Source organism: Salvelinus alpinus, chromosome 15 (genome assembly GCF_045679555.1).
Source record: "Salvelinus alpinus chromosome 15, SLU_Salpinus.1, whole genome shotgun sequence".
Lineage (NCBI taxonomy): Eukaryota > Metazoa > Chordata > Actinopteri > Salmoniformes > Salmonidae > Salvelinus > Salvelinus alpinus.
Window position 1 is genome coordinate 58,479,413 of NC_092100.1, and position 19,332 is coordinate 58,498,744.

Consider the following 19,332-nt stretch of genomic DNA (forward strand, 5'->3'; position numbering starts at 1 on the left):
GATCACATCTCTGATCCTCCTCTTTCTCTTCTCAGTATCATGTCGTACCAGACCCTGCCTAGGAACATGCCCAGCCACCGGGCACCTCCAGGCATGTCCCACTGCGGGGACCCTGGCTACCGTACCTTACCCAGGAACAGCATGGCGCGGCCGGACAGTATCTCCAGCATGTCCCCTACCATATACGACCAGGCCCTAGGCATGGGGCTGGGACTGGGGATCTCGCCTGCAGACAAGAGGCGCTCCATGAGGGACGACACCATGTGGCAGCTGTACGAGTGGCAGCAGAGAATGGGCTACACTCCCAGGTAGGCATGAGACTTTAGAAATATAATTTCTAGATTTGGAATTCCCATTCAAGTTAATGTTTTGTAATGCTGGACCGTCAGCCATATTGAGTGTACCCATGAGTGCACCAGTCAAATTGCAGCGGTCTGAATTGGAATTTCTATTGACTTCCTGAATTGATGGAATTGAAATGAAATGTACCCTAAGCAGTATAATGTCACACCTAGCCCCAGGCCAACGTCGTCCACGCCCGGGCCGTATGGGACCCTGCCCAGCCCCAAGACCATGATCAACTTGTCTGAGCACCAGGGTGACAGTCAACAATCTATCCCCCCCTCGCCTTCCCACGGCTCCTTGTCCATGTACGGGGGCTACTCGCCCCTCCGCTCCTCCTACAACCACAGCTCCACTAGGTCAGAAGTGGGCTTGCCTGTATACCAGGGGGATATCACTATAGACAGGAGACACAGCAGGACATCCCACCTCAATAAGGTGAGAGGACTAGTATGGACCTGGGTCTTCTAACACCTGGCTGTATTCAGTATTTTTGCAACGTGACATGAGTATCAACGATTCTTATTGAACAATTGCAGGAAGTTCCTCCATGGTCCAGTTTGTTTTCAACCTTTTGGTGCCTAATGAACACAACCCTGGCCAGCAATGGGAATGTATGCTTGCTGAATATTCCCCTGATTGAATACAACCCTGCCTCTCTCCCTCTTCTCCAGTATGCCTACCCACCTGACAGGAGGCCAATGCCAGCTGGGATCCCTGTCCAGACCATCACTGCCCAATCTCTGCAAGGCAAAACAGTCAGTTCCCTTCCCTCTCTCCTTCTTTCCCTCCCTCTTGTCTGGTCTGGCCTACTGTACCCTGCCCTTGGCCTTGATACACAGTCAGGCTCACTTCTGTGATATATCGTCTACTTATAACACTAATAAAACATTTAAAATGGATTGGTTGATTAAAGTAAGGAAATACAGTATGTTTTCCAAGCACTAGCTGCAGTTTTGGAATAATAGATGTGTCTCATCTATTTTAGGCTTTTTGCAAACGCAGCTACAGTGTGCCTAGGCAGGTTCCAGAATGAAATATGCAACCAAAACATTGTTTTGATGAAGGCAAATAGCGTATTCATTAGTCAAAGGGCCTACTTTTTTAAATGATTAACAAAAGCCTGCCTACCAAGTTTAAGCTCATAAATCAAACACAGTGCAAAACAAAAATGCACCAAATCCAAGTACAGTTGAAGTCAGAAGTTTACATACACCTTATCCAAATACAGTTTTTCACAATTGCTGACATTTAATCCAAGTACAAATTCCCTGTCTTAGGTCAATTAGGATCACCACTTTATTTTAAGAATGTGAAATGTCAGAATAACAGTAGAGGGAATTATTTATTTCTGCTTTTATTTATTTCATCACATTCCCAGTGGGTCAGAAGTTTACATACACTCAATTAGTATTTGGTAGCATTGCCTTTACATTGTTTACCTAAGGTCAAAGGTATCGGGTAGCCTTCCACAAGTTTCCCACAATAAGTTGGGTTAATTTTGGCCCCTCCTAACAGAGCTGGTGTAACTGAGTCAGGTTTATAGGCCTCCTTGCTCTTACACGCTTTATCAGTTCTGCCCACAAATGTTCTATCGGATTGAGGTCAGGGCTTTGTGATAGGCACTCCAATACCTTGACTTTGTTGTCCTTAAGCCATTTTGCCACAACTTTGGAAGTATGCTTGGGGTCATTGTCCATTTGGAAGACCCATTTGCAACCAAGCTTTAACTTCCTGACTGAAGTTGAGATGTTGCTTCAATATATCCACATAATTTTCCTGCCACATGATGCCATCTATTTTGTGAAGTGCACCAATCCCTCCTGCAGCAATGCACCCCCACAACATGATGCTGCTACCCCCGTGCTACACGGTTGGGATGGTATTCTTCGGCTCGCAAGTCTCCCCCTTTTTCCTCCAAACATAACGATGGTCATTATGGCCAATCAGTTCTATTTTTGTTTCATCTTACCAGAGGACATTTCTCCAAAAAGTATGATCTCTCGTGTCCCCATGTGCAGTTGCAAACCGTAGTCTGGCTTTTTTATGGCGGTTTTGGAGCAGTAGCTTCTTCCTTGCTGAGCGGCCTTTCAGGTTATGTCGATATAGGACTCGTTTTACTGTGGATATAGATACTTTTGTACCTGTTTCCTGCAGCATCTTCACAAGGTCCTTTGCTGTTGTTCTGGGATTGATTTGCACTTTTCGCACCAAAGTACTTTCATGTCTAGGAGACAGAACGCGTCTCCTTCCTGAGCGGTATGTCACCTGCGTGGTCCCATGGTGTTTATACTTGCATACTATTTTTTGTACAGATGAACGTGGTACCTTCAGGCATTTGGAAATTGCTTCCAAAGGATGAACTAGACTTGTGGAGGTCTACAATTTTTTTTCTGAGGTCTTGGCTGATTTCTTTTGATTTTCCCATGATGTCAAGCAAAGAGGCACTGGGTTTCAAGGTAGGCCTTGAAATACATCCACAGCTACACCTTCAATTGACTGAAACGATGTCAATTAGCCTATCAGAAGCTTCTAAATCCATGACATCATTTTCTGGAATTTTCCAAGCTGTTTAAAGGGACAGTCAACTTTGTGTGTGTAAACTTCTGACCCACTGGAATTGTGGAACAGTGAATTATAAGTGAAATAATCTATCTGTAAACAATTGTTGGAAAAATTACTTGTGTCATGCACAAAGTACATTTGCCAAAACTATAGTTTGTTAACAAGAAATTTGTGGAGTGGTTGAATAACGAGTTTTAATGACTCCAACCTAAGTGTATGTAAACTTCCGACTTCAACTATATATCATTCTATTGGTTGCAAGAAAATGTGAAGTTTTGAACCCAGTGTCGTTTTGCGTATCAGTTCATAAACCATGTGCCATGGAATCGGTACGTCGAAAAGCTCTTCCCAACTATTTTGCAATCTATATGGCAGCTCTATATGGCAGTACTTTATATTTATCACCATTTTCTTTAAACAATTATGGTCTTTAACGCAGGGCCGACAGACAAGTTCCCTACTTTCCCCCCTTTCCACTTTCCACTTCCATTTTTGCAGTAAACCTGCAATTAGTTGCTTGTAATTTTGGGTAGAGCAGACATTTCCATAAATGTTTGTTTGCTGCATGTGTGACATAACAACACCAGTCCTATTATGATATCATTTAGAAAGATGATACTTAAAAACAATTTTTTTTTAACGTTTTTATATCTATTAGTATTTGTATTTAACCATAACATTTGTTGTATTATTTGTTCTGTTTTTTTCTCTCAGGTGGATTAAATTGGAATTGCAACCAACTTTCTATGGCTTGGTTTAAAAATAGCGATATTTCCTTTTCAAATAACTGAAAGTGTTGAAACCTGAATAACTTTTGTATGACTGAAGCCTTAAGTGAGAGATCTAATGCTTTAATATTTAATCATTTCTGTCCTCCGAATTCATATTCCTTATACGGCTTGCCATTCCAAATAAGATTGAATATTTTTTTCTCATATAATTTAAATAACTGTTCGCTAGGTGTGGGCAATACCATAATCAAATACAGTAGGTAAACTGGGATATGACTAAAGAGATTAATCAGACTTTTCCACAAATAGACAGGTATTTTCCTTTTCATGGTAGCTAGATCTTATCTATTTTTGCTAACTTTAAATTGAAATTTATTGGAAACAGATAATTTATTTGTTCAGGGATATGTATACTGAGTATGTCCACATCACCATCAGACCATTTTATTGGTAATCTACACGGTAATGTAAAAGTTGTATTTTTTAGTTATCCAATACCTAATATAGTACACATCATAATTTCTTGTAATCCAGAGAGGTTAGAACAATTGTCTAGATCCTCTATGAGGCTGTGGAGGGATTCTAATTGTGGATTTAAAAGAAAACATGAATCATCAGCGTACAATGACACCTTTGTTTTTAATCCCTGGATTTCTAACCCCTTGATATTATTGTTGGATCTGATTTTAATAGCTAACATTTCGATGGCCATAATAAATAGATATGCCGATAGTGGACAACCTTGTTTTACCCCTCTTGACAGTTTAAAACTTTCTGAGAAGTAGGGTTACTATACATGACTTTAACCCATTTTATAAGAAATTCTCCAAATTGTAAATGTTCCAGGCATTTGTATATAAACTCCAGTCGTACTTTATCAAAAGCCTGGTTTCACAGATTTTCTAATTAATTGCAGTAACGTACGCCGAAGAGACACACACAGCTTACTCCCTAAATAGAATCTCAGCAGATGTTGCCCGGAAATTAGAAACTCCAACTTAGGGATCTTGAAAAGTGGACCAGCTAAGTAGGCTTAGTGGGGTTGTGTACAGTAATGAATTCAGGACTTTGTTTTTTTAAGTGTCTTTTAAGTCGTCAGACAGGGATTTAAGTAATGTAGGGCACCCAAACTTGTGATGGGAAACGGTTGTTTGTGATCAAGGGGTTAATAGTGGCACCACTGCATGAATAATGGTAACACTTTTGTCAATGGTGTGACATTGATTTTCTTCATCTAGTCGTCATGGTATTCACGCAGTCAGTAGTGTTGTGTAACACATGACATGCCTATGACCTATTATACAATACAACACAGTAAGAAAAATAGTGGGGTTTTCTATCCTCCATTTACTCACATGCATCTTCTCATCTCCAACAGTTTGTCATTCTATGTATCTCTTAGATCTGACTTGTTTGCCCTGTCTGTCTGTCTTTTTCTGTCATTCTCTATCTTTCTGTACATCCTTCTGTCTTTTTCTTATGCCTAACTATCCGTTGCCCTCGCTCCCTTTCCCTTCTCTCTTTCCTCTCCTCTTTGCTATCCTCTGCACTGCTGACCGACGCTAGAATGCCATTTTGTCTCATCACCTCCAGAGGAACCTCATGTATCTGGATAACCAGGTGGGGTAACTCTAACACATGGTTCTTATTTTGGGACGAATCTACCTACCGAGTTTCAGACTTGCTCTGTTTCCGTCTGTGTGTCTTTGTGGATGGATATGCTGTCTAAAAGTAGTTGTTTTTCCAAGCTGCATTCGAGATGTCATCTCATGTAGGTCAATATTTGAAAAGTTTGAAAGTATGCGGTGAATACTAGCTTGTGTGTGTAACTTTAATTGGGGCTTTCCCTTGTTGTGTGACATTTTGGATGAGAGTATGTTTTTGTGTGTGATCTATTATGATCTAAAAAGGTGGAGCTAGCATCATTGACAGTCAGTGTTGTTTCTAAACTGTTCCTATAGTGTTCCCATCCTCCTCCTTTCCTCCATAATGAACAGATGAAGGAAAATTAGCCTTTAATCGTGATGAATCACACGTTGATAGAGAACCCACCCCCAGACCTCAACTGTACCACCACAACTTAAGAGTAAGGTATTGGCCAGCCAACGCCAGCTAAACATTGATTTCTTCTATCCATCCACAGTTGTGTTTTTGGTCCGTCTTGCTCCTGCAATCCTCCTCTGGTGGCAAAATCTTTCATGGCATCTCAATACCTCCTCCCTGTATTGTTTGTAAATGTAGCACTTCTCATTCATACAGCTTTTACTCTACTGTCTCCTCTATTTGTTGGAAAGTCATACCACTAATGTGAGCATGGTTTACATACATACATTAGTATGATGTGTACTGTATGCTCCACTGTCTGGTTAAAACCCCTCCTTCACTATTGACAGGTGTGTTTGTGCGTGTGTGTGTGTGTACCTGTGTGTGTACCTGTGTATGTGTGTGCTGCTAGGTAAATTTATATTATATTGTTGTGTTGCCAGTGTTATGGGCCGAGCACACAACTCTGTTTCCACCAGTCTCTGTATGGGCAGTGAGAATTCCCACTTAAAACTAACTATTTGAAACCACATATGTGACCGACCGCCTCGATTAGGTCTTATGTAGCAAAATTTGAAATGTTTTTTTTTACATTGGATAAAAGTAGAGACTCAGAGCTAAAAAATTGTATATCATACACTACAGTTTAGGAACAATGTGGAAGTAATTCTGCTTTGAAAGTTGATCAACTTGTAACCCGACTTTTGAGAAAATGGTACCCTCTTAAGCCTTAATAACACATATGGATTCATGTAGTAACCAAAAAGGTGTTCAACAAATCAAAATATATTTTATATTTGAGGTTCTTCAAATAGCCACCCTTTGCCCTGATGACAGCTTTGCACACTCTTAGCATTCTCTCAACCAGCTTCATGAGGTAGTCACCTGGAATGCAGTTCAATTAACAGGTGTGCCTCCTTAAAAGTTAATTTGTGGAATTTCTTTCCTTCTTATTGCATTTGAGCCAATCAGTTGTTTTGTGACAAGGTAGGGGTGGTATACAGAAGATAGCCCTATTGAGTAAAACACCAAGTCCATATTACATATGACAAGAACAGCTCAAATAAGCAAAGAGAAATGACAGTCCATCATTACTTTAAGACATGAAGGTCAGTCAATTCAGTTCCTTCAATTAATGTTGCAAAAACCATCAAGCGCTAGGATGAAACTGGCTCTCATGAGGACAGCTACAGGAAGGGAAGACCCAGAGTTACCTCTGCTGCAGAGGAGAAGTTACCAGCTTCAGAAATTACAGCCCAAATAAATGCTTCACAGAGTTCAAGTAACAGACACATCTCAACATCAACTGTTCAGAGGAGACTGTATGAATCAGGCCTTCATGGTTGAATTGCAGCAAAGAAACCAATAATAAAGGACACCAATAATAAGAAGAGGCTTGCTTGGGCCAAGAAACGTGAGCAATGGACATTAGACCGGTGGACATTTATCCTTTGGTCTGGAGTCCAAATATGAGATTTCTGGTTCCAACCGCCGTGTCTTTGTGAGACACGATGTGGGTGAACAGATCTCCGCATGTGTATTTCCCACCGTAAAGCATGGAGGAGGTGGTGTTATTTTGTGGGGGTACTTGTCTGGTGACACTGTCTGTGATTTATTTAGAATTCAAGGCACACTTAACCAGCATGGCTACCACAGCATTCTGCAGCGATATGCCCCATCCCATCTGTTTTGGGATCAACAGGACAATAACCCAACGCACCTACAGGCTGTGTAAGTTCTATTTTACCAAGAAGGAGAGTGATGGTGTGCTGCATCAGATGACCTGGCCTCCACATTCCTCCGACCTAAACAAAATTGAGATATTTTGGGATGAGTTGGACCGCAGAGTGAAGGCAAAGCAGCCAACAAGTGCTCAGCATGTGGGAATTCTTTCACGACTGTTGAAAAAGCATTCCAGGAGAAGCTGGTTGAGAGAATGCCTAGAGTGTGCAAAGCTGTCATCAAGGCAAGCATGGCTATTTGAAGAATCTCAAACATAAAATATATTTTGTTTTTTTAACACTTTTTTTTGGTTACCTCAAAAACGGAGCGGTAGAAATGTAACGTGTGTGCTGGGAGTCAGGAAGCAAGTTCAGGGTGTGAATCATTTAATCAATGAATGAAACATGATACAAAACAAGAAACACGAACAACACACAGACATGAAACTGAAACAATAACGCCTGGGGAATGAACCAAATTGAGTGACATATATAGGGAAGGTAATCAGGGAGGTGATGGAATCCAGGTGATTCTGAATATGCGCTGGTGCGAGTAACGATGGTGACAGGTGTGTGCCATAATGGGCAGCCTGGTGACCTAGAGCGCCGGAGAGGGAGTATACGTGACAAGAAAGGACTGTCAATACATACTGAACAGCTCACGTTATAGACAGAAGCGAGCTACATGGCAGACCAATCCAAACTCCTCCCGGGATTCCAGCCCATATTTTATCTCAGCCAATCATGGCTAGTGGGGAGGTTCCTGGATTTTTCCATGGCTAAACCAACTTGGCTCGTAATTTAACAATTGTATTTGTATTTATGGATGGAATACAGGTTTGTTTTTGAGGCACATGAAAGTTCACATGTTCCAGAAGACATTTCTGCCAAAAAAAGCATTTTGATAAAAAATAAATGTTTATGTTGCTGCTCCTAGTGATGTGCGACATACGCCTAGTTTCCTTAAACAAGTCACATGTCATTGTTGTTCTGTTTTGATAGCATGAACTACTAGGGCTGACACTAATTTGTTATTTTAGACCTCCCTTGCTTGCTCCCTCGAGAGTGTAAAGTGGCCTATGTATTCATGCTTTCTAAATTACTATGCAGGTGGGTATTTGCAGGAGAAGCTGTTTTTTTGTGACGATTGCATGACGCTGCACACCACTTCTCTGCCACTTTTGTGAACACCTCGGAAAGTGTAAAACTACTGCTGTCTTCCTCTGTCCCCATATGTTGTCGCCATATCAGTACAGCGGTTGCTGCATATCCACTATCCACACCTGACTGTCAGAGAAAATACCCCCCCCTCCCAGGCTAAAACTCCCTGTGATTTCAGAGAGCCTGCATGCTCCGTGTGGAATGTCACCAACATACCACCTGGTCCACATGCTTTCTTTGTGCTGTGGTGTGGTGCTAACAGAAAACTGTGTATGTGTGTGTGCGTGCTGTGGTGTGGTGCTGACAGAAAACTGTGTGTGTGTGTGTGGTGTGTGTGTAAGAGAGAAGGAGAAAGAGTGCTGTTTGTCTGGACTGTCACAACTTCCGCCGAAGTTGGTCCCTCTCCTTGTTCGGGCGGCGTTCGGCGGTCGACGTCACCGGCCTTCTAGCCATCGCCGATGCACTTTTCATTTTCCATTTGTTTTGTCTTTGTCTTACACACCTGGTTTCACTCACCCAATTACTTGTTCATTATTTAACCCTCTGTTCCCCCATGTTTGTTTGTGAGTGATTGTTCGTTGTAAATCGGTCCGTTATTGTGGGCTCGCTATATTGGTTTGTATTTGTGTATTTTGAGTAAAGTACGTTGATTACTAATATCTGCTGTCCTGCGCCTGACTCTCTACACCAGCTACACACAGGACCATTACATGGACTGACTTATGTTAATGTATTCTGTAAGGAATGACCTAGATTGATTTTGCTCAATCTATTGTCAGTACATTAGTTTTTCTTTAAAATTATTTAGAATTTGCTCAATCTATTGGAGTAAAAGCAATTGTCAGTACAATGCATTATGGGTTGTGAAGTAGATGGGGTACTAGTGACACTAATTAGCAGAGGGACAACCCTCAAACCCTTTCCTCAGACCTCTTCCCTTGTTATTAAGGCCAAACTTTTGTCCCAATGAAACTCTTTACTTCACTAGGAGCTAAAAGGAAAGGAACAAGTCAAGTCAACTATTGGCCCAATTTTCAGTCACTGTCTCAAATAAACCAATCCTGTTTGGGGCATTTTATTTTTCTTAGCATTGTTAATATTATAGCTCTATTTGGCTCTCTATCTATATAATCTGTGGTCTGTGTGTCAGTTTGGGACACGTTTCATCTGTTCTGTTTTGTAACACTAACACTAGCCAAGACCACAGAGACTAGACAAACAGATTCCTCTGAAGACTTTATCTGTGGCAAAGGCCCAATCTGGGGTATGCCTGGGAGTAGGAGTGCGAGTATGTAGATTATGAAGAGTAGGGGTCCCAGCACATTGCCTTGGTGCACACCCTGTTATTTTGAATGAAAGATGCCGTTTGTCCTATTTATTCGAGAAGAATATCATAAATGCATATCACTTATGCCTATAATATCCCCTAGAGTCTATTGACGCACCAGTGTCTCAATCTTTTTTTATTCGATTTTTTATTTAACCTTTATTTAACTAGGTAAGTCAGTTAAGAACAAATTCTTATTTACAATGACGGCCTATGAACAGTGGGTCAACTGCCTTGTTCAGGGGCAGAAAGACTGATTTTTACCTTGTCATCTCAGGGATTCAATCTAGCAACTTTCGGTTACTGGCCCAAAGCTCTAACCACTAGGCTACCTGCCGCCCCTAATCTAAGTAACATAATAAATAAATAAAAACATCAAAATCAGTCAATTTAAGGTAAAGAGATCAGTTTTGCATGGGCTGCGTCTCAATCCCTCGCATCCGCCTATGTTAAATACTGTGTGTTAAAAAAACAAAAATATTTCCAGAGCTTTCTTATATGTCCTATATATAGCACAGACACTTCCAAACCTGTTTCCTTATTATTATTTTTTTGACTGTCTTTTTTTGGTCATTTCTGAATGGTTTATTCAATTCATTTTTATGTGCTTTATGTGCCCTATTTTATCAAATCATTTGCTGTATTTTGTTTTTGATACTTTAGGAGGTGTCCTAAAATTCCAAATCAAATAGCTAAATGATCCATGGTATGACCTTCTTAAAACAATTGCATATGTCAGCTTAGAACCCCCCTCCCTCATAACGGCTTAGACTTTAAAGAAATAAGCGGTTACACTTGGCAAGCCAAGTAGCAGGGGATTATTTTTTGGAATTGCAGACTGACCTTTTAAAGTATGATGGTAGTTGGACAACAACCACCAGACATAGTTGGTGCCCTGACAGTCTGACAATGTAGTTGAGTAAGCACATAGTTGTACCTACCTTCTCATTGCGGTGCCCTCTATAACCACTGTATTCTGCTGAGGAAGACACATCCCTCTGGGTGTTGAATGCACCAGAAGCCTCAGAATAGACAGGCTGTTTAGACTAGACTGCCTGTTGTCCTGGTAGCTATCCGTCTTATGTTTGGTGGTTTTGTAAATGTAGATGTATCTGGTTCAATGAGAAATGACAAACCATTAGCACAATTGAATTCAATAAACTTTACTTATCCCAGAGGTGCAATTATTTCTGGCAGGCATAGGATACAGATTGAAAGACAATAACATACACTTAGTTAATACAACAGGTCATAATATGACCTTATGAAGCTGCATTAGTTCTGATTCTACTGTAACAGCATGTCCTTCTCTACAGATGAGCCCAGAGGAATACAGGGAACACTCCTGCATGTGCAGGCCGGAGGAAGTCGACATTGATGTAAGTCCAACACACTCATGTATGGCTACTGTGACAGATTTTCCTATGGGAAATACTGTGGACTGTCTTGGGTATGATAGTCTTAGGTATGGTGTAAGCAAGAAAAATATGGATCTCCTATAGTTAACTGGACTATATAATGTACACCATGTACAGCCTGTTCTGACCTTTCCCCTGTGTTGTGTTGACTCTGCAAAGATATACACAATATATACAAAAGTATGTGGACATCCCTTCAAATAAGTGGATTTGGCTATTTCAGCCACACCCATTGCTGACAGGTGTATAACATCAACACATGCAATCTCCATAGACAAACATTGGCAGTAGAATGGCCTTACTGAAGTGCTCAGTTACTTTCAACGTGGCACCGTCATAGAATGCCACCTTTCCAACAAGTCAGTTCGTCAAATTTCTGCCCTGCTGGTTTTTGAAGTGGAATCGTCTAGGAGCAACAACGGCACAGACGCAAAGTGGTAGGCCACACAAGCTCACAGAAGGGGAACGCCGAGTGCTGAAGCTTGTAGCGCGTAGAAATCATCTGTCCTCGGTTGCAACACTCACTAGAGAGTTCCAAACTGCCTCTGGAAGAAACTTCAGCACAAGAACTGTTTGTCGGGAGCTTCATCAAATGGGTTTCCATGGCCGAGCAGCCGCACACAAGCCTAAGATGGGGTGGCAGATAGCCTAGTGGTTAGAGCGTTGGACTAGTAACTGAAAGGTTGCAAGATTGAATCCCAGAGCTGACAAGGTAAAAATCTGTCGTTCGGCCCCTGAATAAGGCAGTTAATCCACTGTTCCTAGGCCTTCATTGAAAATAATAATTTGTTCTTAACAGACTTGCCTAGTTAAATAAAGGTAAATTAAACATTTAAAAAAGATCACCATGGGAAATGCCAATTGTCAGCTGGAGTGGTGTAAAGTTGTAAAGTTTGGTGGAGGAGGAATTAATGGTCTGGGCCTGTTTTTCATGGTTAGGGCTAGGCCCCTTGTGAAGGGAAATCTTAACGCTACAGCATACAATGACATTCTAGACAATTCTGTGCTTCAAACTTTGTGGCAACAGTTTGGGGATGGCCCTTTCCTGTTTCAGCATGACAATGCCCCCGTGCACAAAGCGAGGTCCATACGGAAATGGTTTGTCGAGATCGGTGTGGAAGAATTTGGCCTGCACAGAGCCCTGACCTCAGCCCAATCGAACACCTTTGGGATGAATTCGAACGCCAACTGCGAGCCAGACCTAATCGTCCAACATCAGTGCCCGACCGCACTAATGCTCTTGTGGCTGAATGGAAGCAAGTCCCCGCAGCAAGGTGCCAAAATCTAGTAGAGCCTTCCCAGAAGAGTGGAGGCTGTTATAGCAGTAAAGGGGGGACTGACTCCATATTAATGCCAATGATTTTGGAATGAGATGTTCGACAAACACATTACTTTTTTCATATAGTGTACAGTATCTCATCTGATTGTTTCTGTTCTCCTCCAAATCCATCCAAAAAAACATCAAAATCAGTCAATTTAAGCTAAAGACATCAGTTTTGCATGGGCTGCGTCTCAATCTCTCGCATCCGCCTATGTTAAATACTGTGTGTTAAAAAAACAAAAATATTTCCAGAGCTTTCTTATATGTCCTAGATATAGCACAGACACTTCCAAACCTTTTTCCTTATTATTATTTTTTTGACTGTCTTTTTTTTGTCATTTGTGAATGGTTTATTCAATTAATTTTTATGGGCTTTAGTAATAATGGCCAAATTCAGAATTTTATCAAATCATTTGCTGTATATATTTTTTTATACTTTAGGAGCTGTCCTAAAATTCCAAATCAAATAGCTAAATGATGACCTTCTTAAAACAATTGCATATGTCAGCTTAGAACCCCCCTCACTCATAACGGCTTAGACTTTAAAGAAATAAGCGGTTACACTTGGCAAACCAAGTAGCAGGGATACCATTGTTTTTGGAATTTGCAGACTGACCTTTTAAAAGTATGATGGCAGTTGGACAACAACCACCAGACATAGTTGGTGCCCTGACAGTCTGACAATGCAGTTGATTAAGCACATAGTTGTACCTGCCTTCTCATTGCGGTGCCAGTGTACAGTATCTGATCTGATTGTTTCTGTTCTCCTCCTCAGGCCAAGCTGAGCAGGTTGTGGAAACAGGACAAGGTTGTCCGGACGCAGGAGGACAAGCTACAGCAGCTACACAGAGAGAAGGTAATGGATCTGTCTACAATACACCCTGCTGATGTGCTGTCTCCTCACCACTTACTTAACAAAGCCTAACACATGGAGTGGGCCCACTATAGAGGTGTCCTGACACTTTATGGCCCTGTAAAATCCATGTTGCGGATTGGATCACAGAATCCAGACATTGAAATGGAATTCAACAATATTTAAAAATGTATTGGACTTAGTAGGAAATCAACTAAATGTATTGAACTGATTAGAAAATGCTTTAATTTTCAGTGATTCGTATTTTCCCGCAACTTTCTGAAACGGCAAAGGAATGCCCGTCTGTATGTATGCCATGTGTGCATGTCTACACTTTGTGTAGCCGTTAGCGATGATGATAATAATAACCTTCTTCTGGTAGAGATGGAAAGGCTTTGTGTGTTGTTGTCTCTAATGGGGGTCCCCTCCACAGCATACCCTGGAGATGGCCCTGCTGTCGGCCAGTCAGGAGATAGAGATGAGCTTTGAAAACCCAGCCACTGTACACGGTGTCATCCAGCAGAGTGAAGTGCTACAGAGTGGCCTGCTTAGTACCTGTAGAGAGCTATTCAGAGTTAACACTGTGAGTATATGTATACACTACATGCAGATACACGCACGCGCGCGCGCACACACACACACACACACACACACACACTGCATGCCTGAGAGAAGAGTCTGTATGATTTTAAGCAATGTCATTGCCTCTCTTCCTCTCCCCAGGAGTTGGAGCGGTCATGGAGGAAGTATGAGAAGATGGAGAGAGACGTCTCATTGGCCAAGAACAACCTGCTGGAGCAACTAAAGGCACTGGGAAGCCCTCAGGTACACAACAACAACAACAACCACCATTAACCCCTGCATTACTCTGCCTTACTCTGTGGGAGTATGCAGATTATGAAGAGTAGGGGTCCCAGCACAGAGCCCTGGGGCACACCCTGTGTGACTTCTCAATCTCTCCTCTCAATCTCTCACTCCCTCTCAATTTCTCCCCCATCCTGTAGCTGATAGAAGTGTTATAACAAATAAATCTGTAAATCAGAGCCCAGAGCCCAGATTCATTAATACAGCCTTAGTGCCCTTCATAGACACACACAGGCATGTCATCAGCAGGGAGTGGCTCATTATCTGCTCCTCTCTTTTCTTATCCCTCAGCCACAAGGCTAATAAAAGGTCTCACTTGTTAAGGAGCATTGTCAGCCTTACTCTCTCCCCTCTCTCTCTCTCTCATTAACTTTTATCATCTCCTATTCTTTTAATTTCAAACTATGTTTATCTTTCTGTTCAACTGTTATAGTTATTTTATAGTCTGTGTGTGTGTTCAGACAGAGCCACTCTTTTTACATGTATCTCTCTCTCTGTCAGACGGAGCCCCCCAGCCAGAAGCATGTCCACATCCAGAAGGAGCTGTGGAGGATCCAGGACGTGATGGAAGCCCTCAGCAAGAACAAGGCCCAGAGGAGCTCAGACACACAGGGATACTATGGTTCCACGCCCATCTCCAACAAACACAAGAGTGAAGTGAGGAGCACACATGTGCTGTGTGTACAAAACATAAAAAAACACCTGCTCTTTCCATGACATAGATTGACCATGTGAATCCAAGTGAAAGCTGTGATCCCTTATTGGTGTTACCTGCTAATTCTTAGGGCTAGGCGTCCCACCAGCGGCACAGTTGTCGACAACTTCCGGTGAAATAGGAGGGCGGGCAATTCAAATAAATAATAATACAAATGATGGATATTAAACATCTAGGTACATACAAGTGTCTTATATCAGTTAAAAGCTTACATTCTTGTTAATCTAACTACATTGTCCGATTTACAATAGGCTTTACAGCGAAAGCATGCCATGCGATTGTTTGAGGACGGCGCCCCACATCAAAATGTTATTCCACCAGCACAGGCTTCGTAAAATCACAAATAGCGATTAAATATTCACTTACTTTTTGAAAATCTTCCTCTGATTTACAATTCAAAGGGTCCCAGCTACAACATGCATGGTCATTTTGTTAGATAAAATCCTTCTTCATATCCCAAAAAGTCTGTTTAGTTGGCGCCATCGTTTTGAGTAATCCACTTGCTCAAGAAAGGAATCCTAAAAGCTAAACTTTGTTAAATCACGTCAAAATATGTTTCTATTTAATCCTCAGGTACTCTAAAATGTAATTAAACTATAATATTTCATACGGAAAGAAGTATGTTCAATAGGAAAGTAAAATTAGCAGGTGCATGTCCTCTTCGTCGTGGGTGCACAGACTGATTTCCAACTCTGACTCCCAGTACCAAAACTCAAAATTTTTCCTCGTTTTCTGAAGAAACAAGCCTGAAACCTTGAACAAAGACTGTTGACATCTAGTAAAAGCCATAGGAATTGCAATCTGGGAGTTGGAATTACTTTTCAATATAAGAGCATGGGCTCTCAAAAAAAAAATCCTTTGGATTTTCTCCTACCATATCTATTGTGTTATAGTCTCATACATTATTTTAACATTTCTATGAACTTCAAAGTGTTTTCTATCCAATGGTACCAATTATATGCATATCCTGGCTTCTGGGCCTGAGTAACAGGCAGTTTACTTTGGATTTGTCTATCAGACAGGTTGTGGAGAAAAATAGACCCTAGCCTGAAGAAGATGTATTAAATCCACTTAAAATCAGTGTAGATTAACTTCTTATGGCAGCAATCCCGTTAATGTGTTAGGTTCTTATTTTTCAGAGTAAATGACTAACTGACACTAGAGAAGCTTTAACTTCTTGGCGCTACGGATCCCGTTACCGGGATAATTTTCCTAAACAACCACTGAATTGCAGAGCGCCAAATTCAAAAATAATCCAAAAAATATTTATAACCATGGAATCACAAGGGAAATATACCAAAACACAGTTTAGGTTGTTGTTAATCCACCTATCGTGTCAGATTTTGAAAATATGCTTTACAGTGAAAGCAATCCAAGCGTTTGTGAGTGTATCAGTCAATGCTAGAACAGTTAGCCTTATATTAGCTTGGTCACGAAAGTCAGAAAAGAAATAAAATGAATCGCTTACCTTTGATAATCTTCGGATGTTTGCACTCACGAGACTCCCAGTTACACAATAAATGTTATTTTTGTTCGATAAATATTAGTTTTATAAAAAAAAAAACGCCATTTGGGTTGCGCGTTATGGTCAGAAAACCACATGCTCGTTCCGGTCCTGAAAGGCAGAAGAAAATTCCAAAAAGTATCCGTAATGTTCGTAGAAACATGTCAAACGTTTTTTATAATCAATCCTCAGGTTGTTTTTAACATACATAATCGATAATATTTCAACCGGACGGTAACCTATTCAATAAAAGAGAGAAAAAAAATGTCGAGCTACCCCTCTCGCGCGCAGGAACTAATCAAAGGACACCTGACTCGTTTTGAGAAATCTCGCTCATTTTCAACATAAAAGCCTGAAACTATGTCTAAAGCCTGGTCACAGCCTGAGGAAGCCATTGGAAAATGAATCTGGTTGATACGCCTTTAAATGGAGGAGGGGTAGGCAACAGAACAGAGATTTCTTTTAAAAGAAGCACTTCCGGGTTGGATTTCCTCAGGTTTTCGCCTGCAGAATCAGTTTTGTTATACTCAGACAATATTTTGACAGTTTTGGAAACTTTGGGGTGTTTTCTATCCTAATCTGTAAATGATATGCATATTCTACAATCTGGGCCTGAGAAATAGTCCGTTTACGTTGGGAACGTTATTAAAAATAAAATAAAAATTCTGGCCCCTAGCGTCAAGAAGTTAACCAAGTTTAATCATCCCCAAAGGTTCTGTACAGCTGTGACCAGACAGCAAAACATTTCAGACATCACAATTTATATACATCCCACTTAAGACACTCCTCTTTCTCTCCAATCCTTACATTTTATGGCTCTACAGGAAGCTAATAAAGAGGGTAACAGGATTCCAAACATGTATTACTCTCTTAAGAGAATCTGTCCTCACCTTCTGACCTCAACCCTCTTTCATTTAATACACAGATGTCCATCTGTCTTCCCTATATCAACCCCTCGCTCTCCTCTCCTCCATCAAACACATTCCAAAGCCTTCTGTCTTTCTTCAGAGAACCATTAACTTCTAACATAACACCCAGTTTCTTTCATTTCCTATCATTAATTTAATATCTCAATGTTCAAAGTTTAGCCGATTCCAACAAATGGGATGAGGCATGGGTTGTGTATTTGTGCCAGGGTGAATAGGCAAGAAAATGATTTAAGTGCCTTTGAACGGGGTATGGTAGTAGGTGCCAGGCACACCGGTTTGAGTGTGTCAAGAACTGCAACGCTGCTGGGTTTTTCACTGTCAACAGTCTCCCGTGTGTATAAAGAATGGTCCACCACCCAAATGACATCCAGCCAACTTGACACAACTGTGGGACGCAATGAAGTTAACATCTCTGTGGAATGCTTTCGACACCTTGTAGAGCAGGGATCATCAACTAGATTCAGCCACGAGACAATTTTTTTATTGAGCTGATGATCGGGGGGCCGGAACATACACTGCTCAAAAAAATAAAGGGAACACTTAAACAACACAATGTAACTCGAAGTCAATCACACTTCTGTGAAATCAAACTGTCCACTTAGGAAGCAACACTGATTGACAATAAATTTCACATGCTGTTGTGCAAATGGAATAGACAAAAGGTGGAAATTATAGGCAATTAGCAAGACACCCCCAATAAAGGAGTGATTCTGCAGGTGGTGACCACAGACCACTTCTCAGTTCCTATGCTTCCTGGCTGATGTTTTGGTCACTTTTGAATGCTGGCGGTGCTTTCACTCTAGTGGTAGCATGAGACGGAGTCTACAACCCACACAAGTGGCTCAGGTAGTGCAGCTCATCCAGGATGGCACATCAATGCGAGCTGTGGCAAGAAGGTTTGCTGTGTCTGTCAGCGTAGTGTCCAGAGCATGGAGGCGCTACCAGGAGACAGGCCAATACATCAGGAGACGTGGAGGAGGCCGTAGGAGGCAACAACCCAGCAGCAGGACCACTACCTCCTCCTTTGTGCAAGAAGGAGCACTGCCAGAGCCCTGCAAAATGACCTCCAGTAGGCCACAAATGTGCATGTGTCTGCTCAAACGGTCAGAAACAGACTCCATGAGGGTGGTATGAGGGCCCGACGTCCACAGGTGGGGGTTATGCTTACAGCCCAACACCGTGCACGACGTTTGGCATTTGCCAGAGAACACCAAGATTGGCAAATTCGCCACTGGCGCCCTGTGTTCTTCACAGATGAAAGCAGGTTCACACTGAGCACATGTGACAGACGTGACAGAGTCTGGAGACGCCGTGGAGAACGTTCTGCTGCCTGCAACATCCTCCAGCATGACCGGTTTGGCGGTGGGTCAGTCATGGTGTGGGGTGGCATTTCTTTGTGGGGCCGCACAGCCCTCCATGTGCTCACCAGAGGTAGCCTGACTGCCATTAGGTACCGAGATGAGATCCTCAGAGCCCTTGTGAGACCATATGCTGACACATGCACATTAGTGTAAATGTCAGTGTAAATGTCAACACTGCACTGTCATGTGCAGTGTAAGTCAGTGACCTTATCCTTGGGTGATGTACTGTGACTCTTTATAACGAGATCGGAGGTCCTGTCCAAACCAGCAACTCTACCATAAAGGCCTAATTGGCAGTGTTGCAGATATGGTTGTTCTTCTGGATGTTCTCCCATCTCCACAGAGGAACTCTAGAACTCTGTCAGAGTGACCATTAGGTTCTTGGTCATCTCCCTGGCCATGGTCCTTCTCCCCCTATTGCTCAGTTTGTCCGGCGGCCAGCTCTAGGAAGAGTCTTGGTGGTTCCAAACTTCTTCC

General features: G+C 41.8%; 1 protein-coding gene across 8 annotated transcripts in view; it reads left to right on the forward strand.

The window, feature by feature from the left end:
- Window positions 1-19,332, forward strand: part of LOC139540430 (pleckstrin homology domain-containing family A member 5-like) — a 118,348-nt gene that overhangs the window by 86,216 nt on the left and 12,800 nt on the right. For 6 of the 8 annotated variants that reach the window (XM_071344236.1, XM_071344237.1, XM_071344240.1 and 3 more), the window contains 9 exons: window positions 36-308; window positions 516-780; window positions 1,017-1,100; window positions 5,205-5,258; window positions 11,207-11,269; window positions 13,405-13,485; window positions 13,916-14,065; window positions 14,206-14,307; window positions 14,848-15,003. In XM_071344236.1, coding sequence (XP_071200337.1) covers window positions 36-308; window positions 516-780; window positions 1,017-1,100; window positions 5,205-5,258; window positions 11,207-11,269; window positions 13,405-13,485; window positions 13,916-14,065; window positions 14,206-14,307; window positions 14,848-15,003 — 1,228 coding nt within the window. The remainder of the gene's footprint in view (window positions 1-35; window positions 309-515; window positions 781-1,016; window positions 1,101-5,204; window positions 5,259-11,206; window positions 11,270-13,404; window positions 13,486-13,915; window positions 14,066-14,205; window positions 14,308-14,847; window positions 15,004-19,332) is intronic. The other 2 variants (XM_071344239.1, XM_071344242.1) reach the window with 1 other exon arrangement.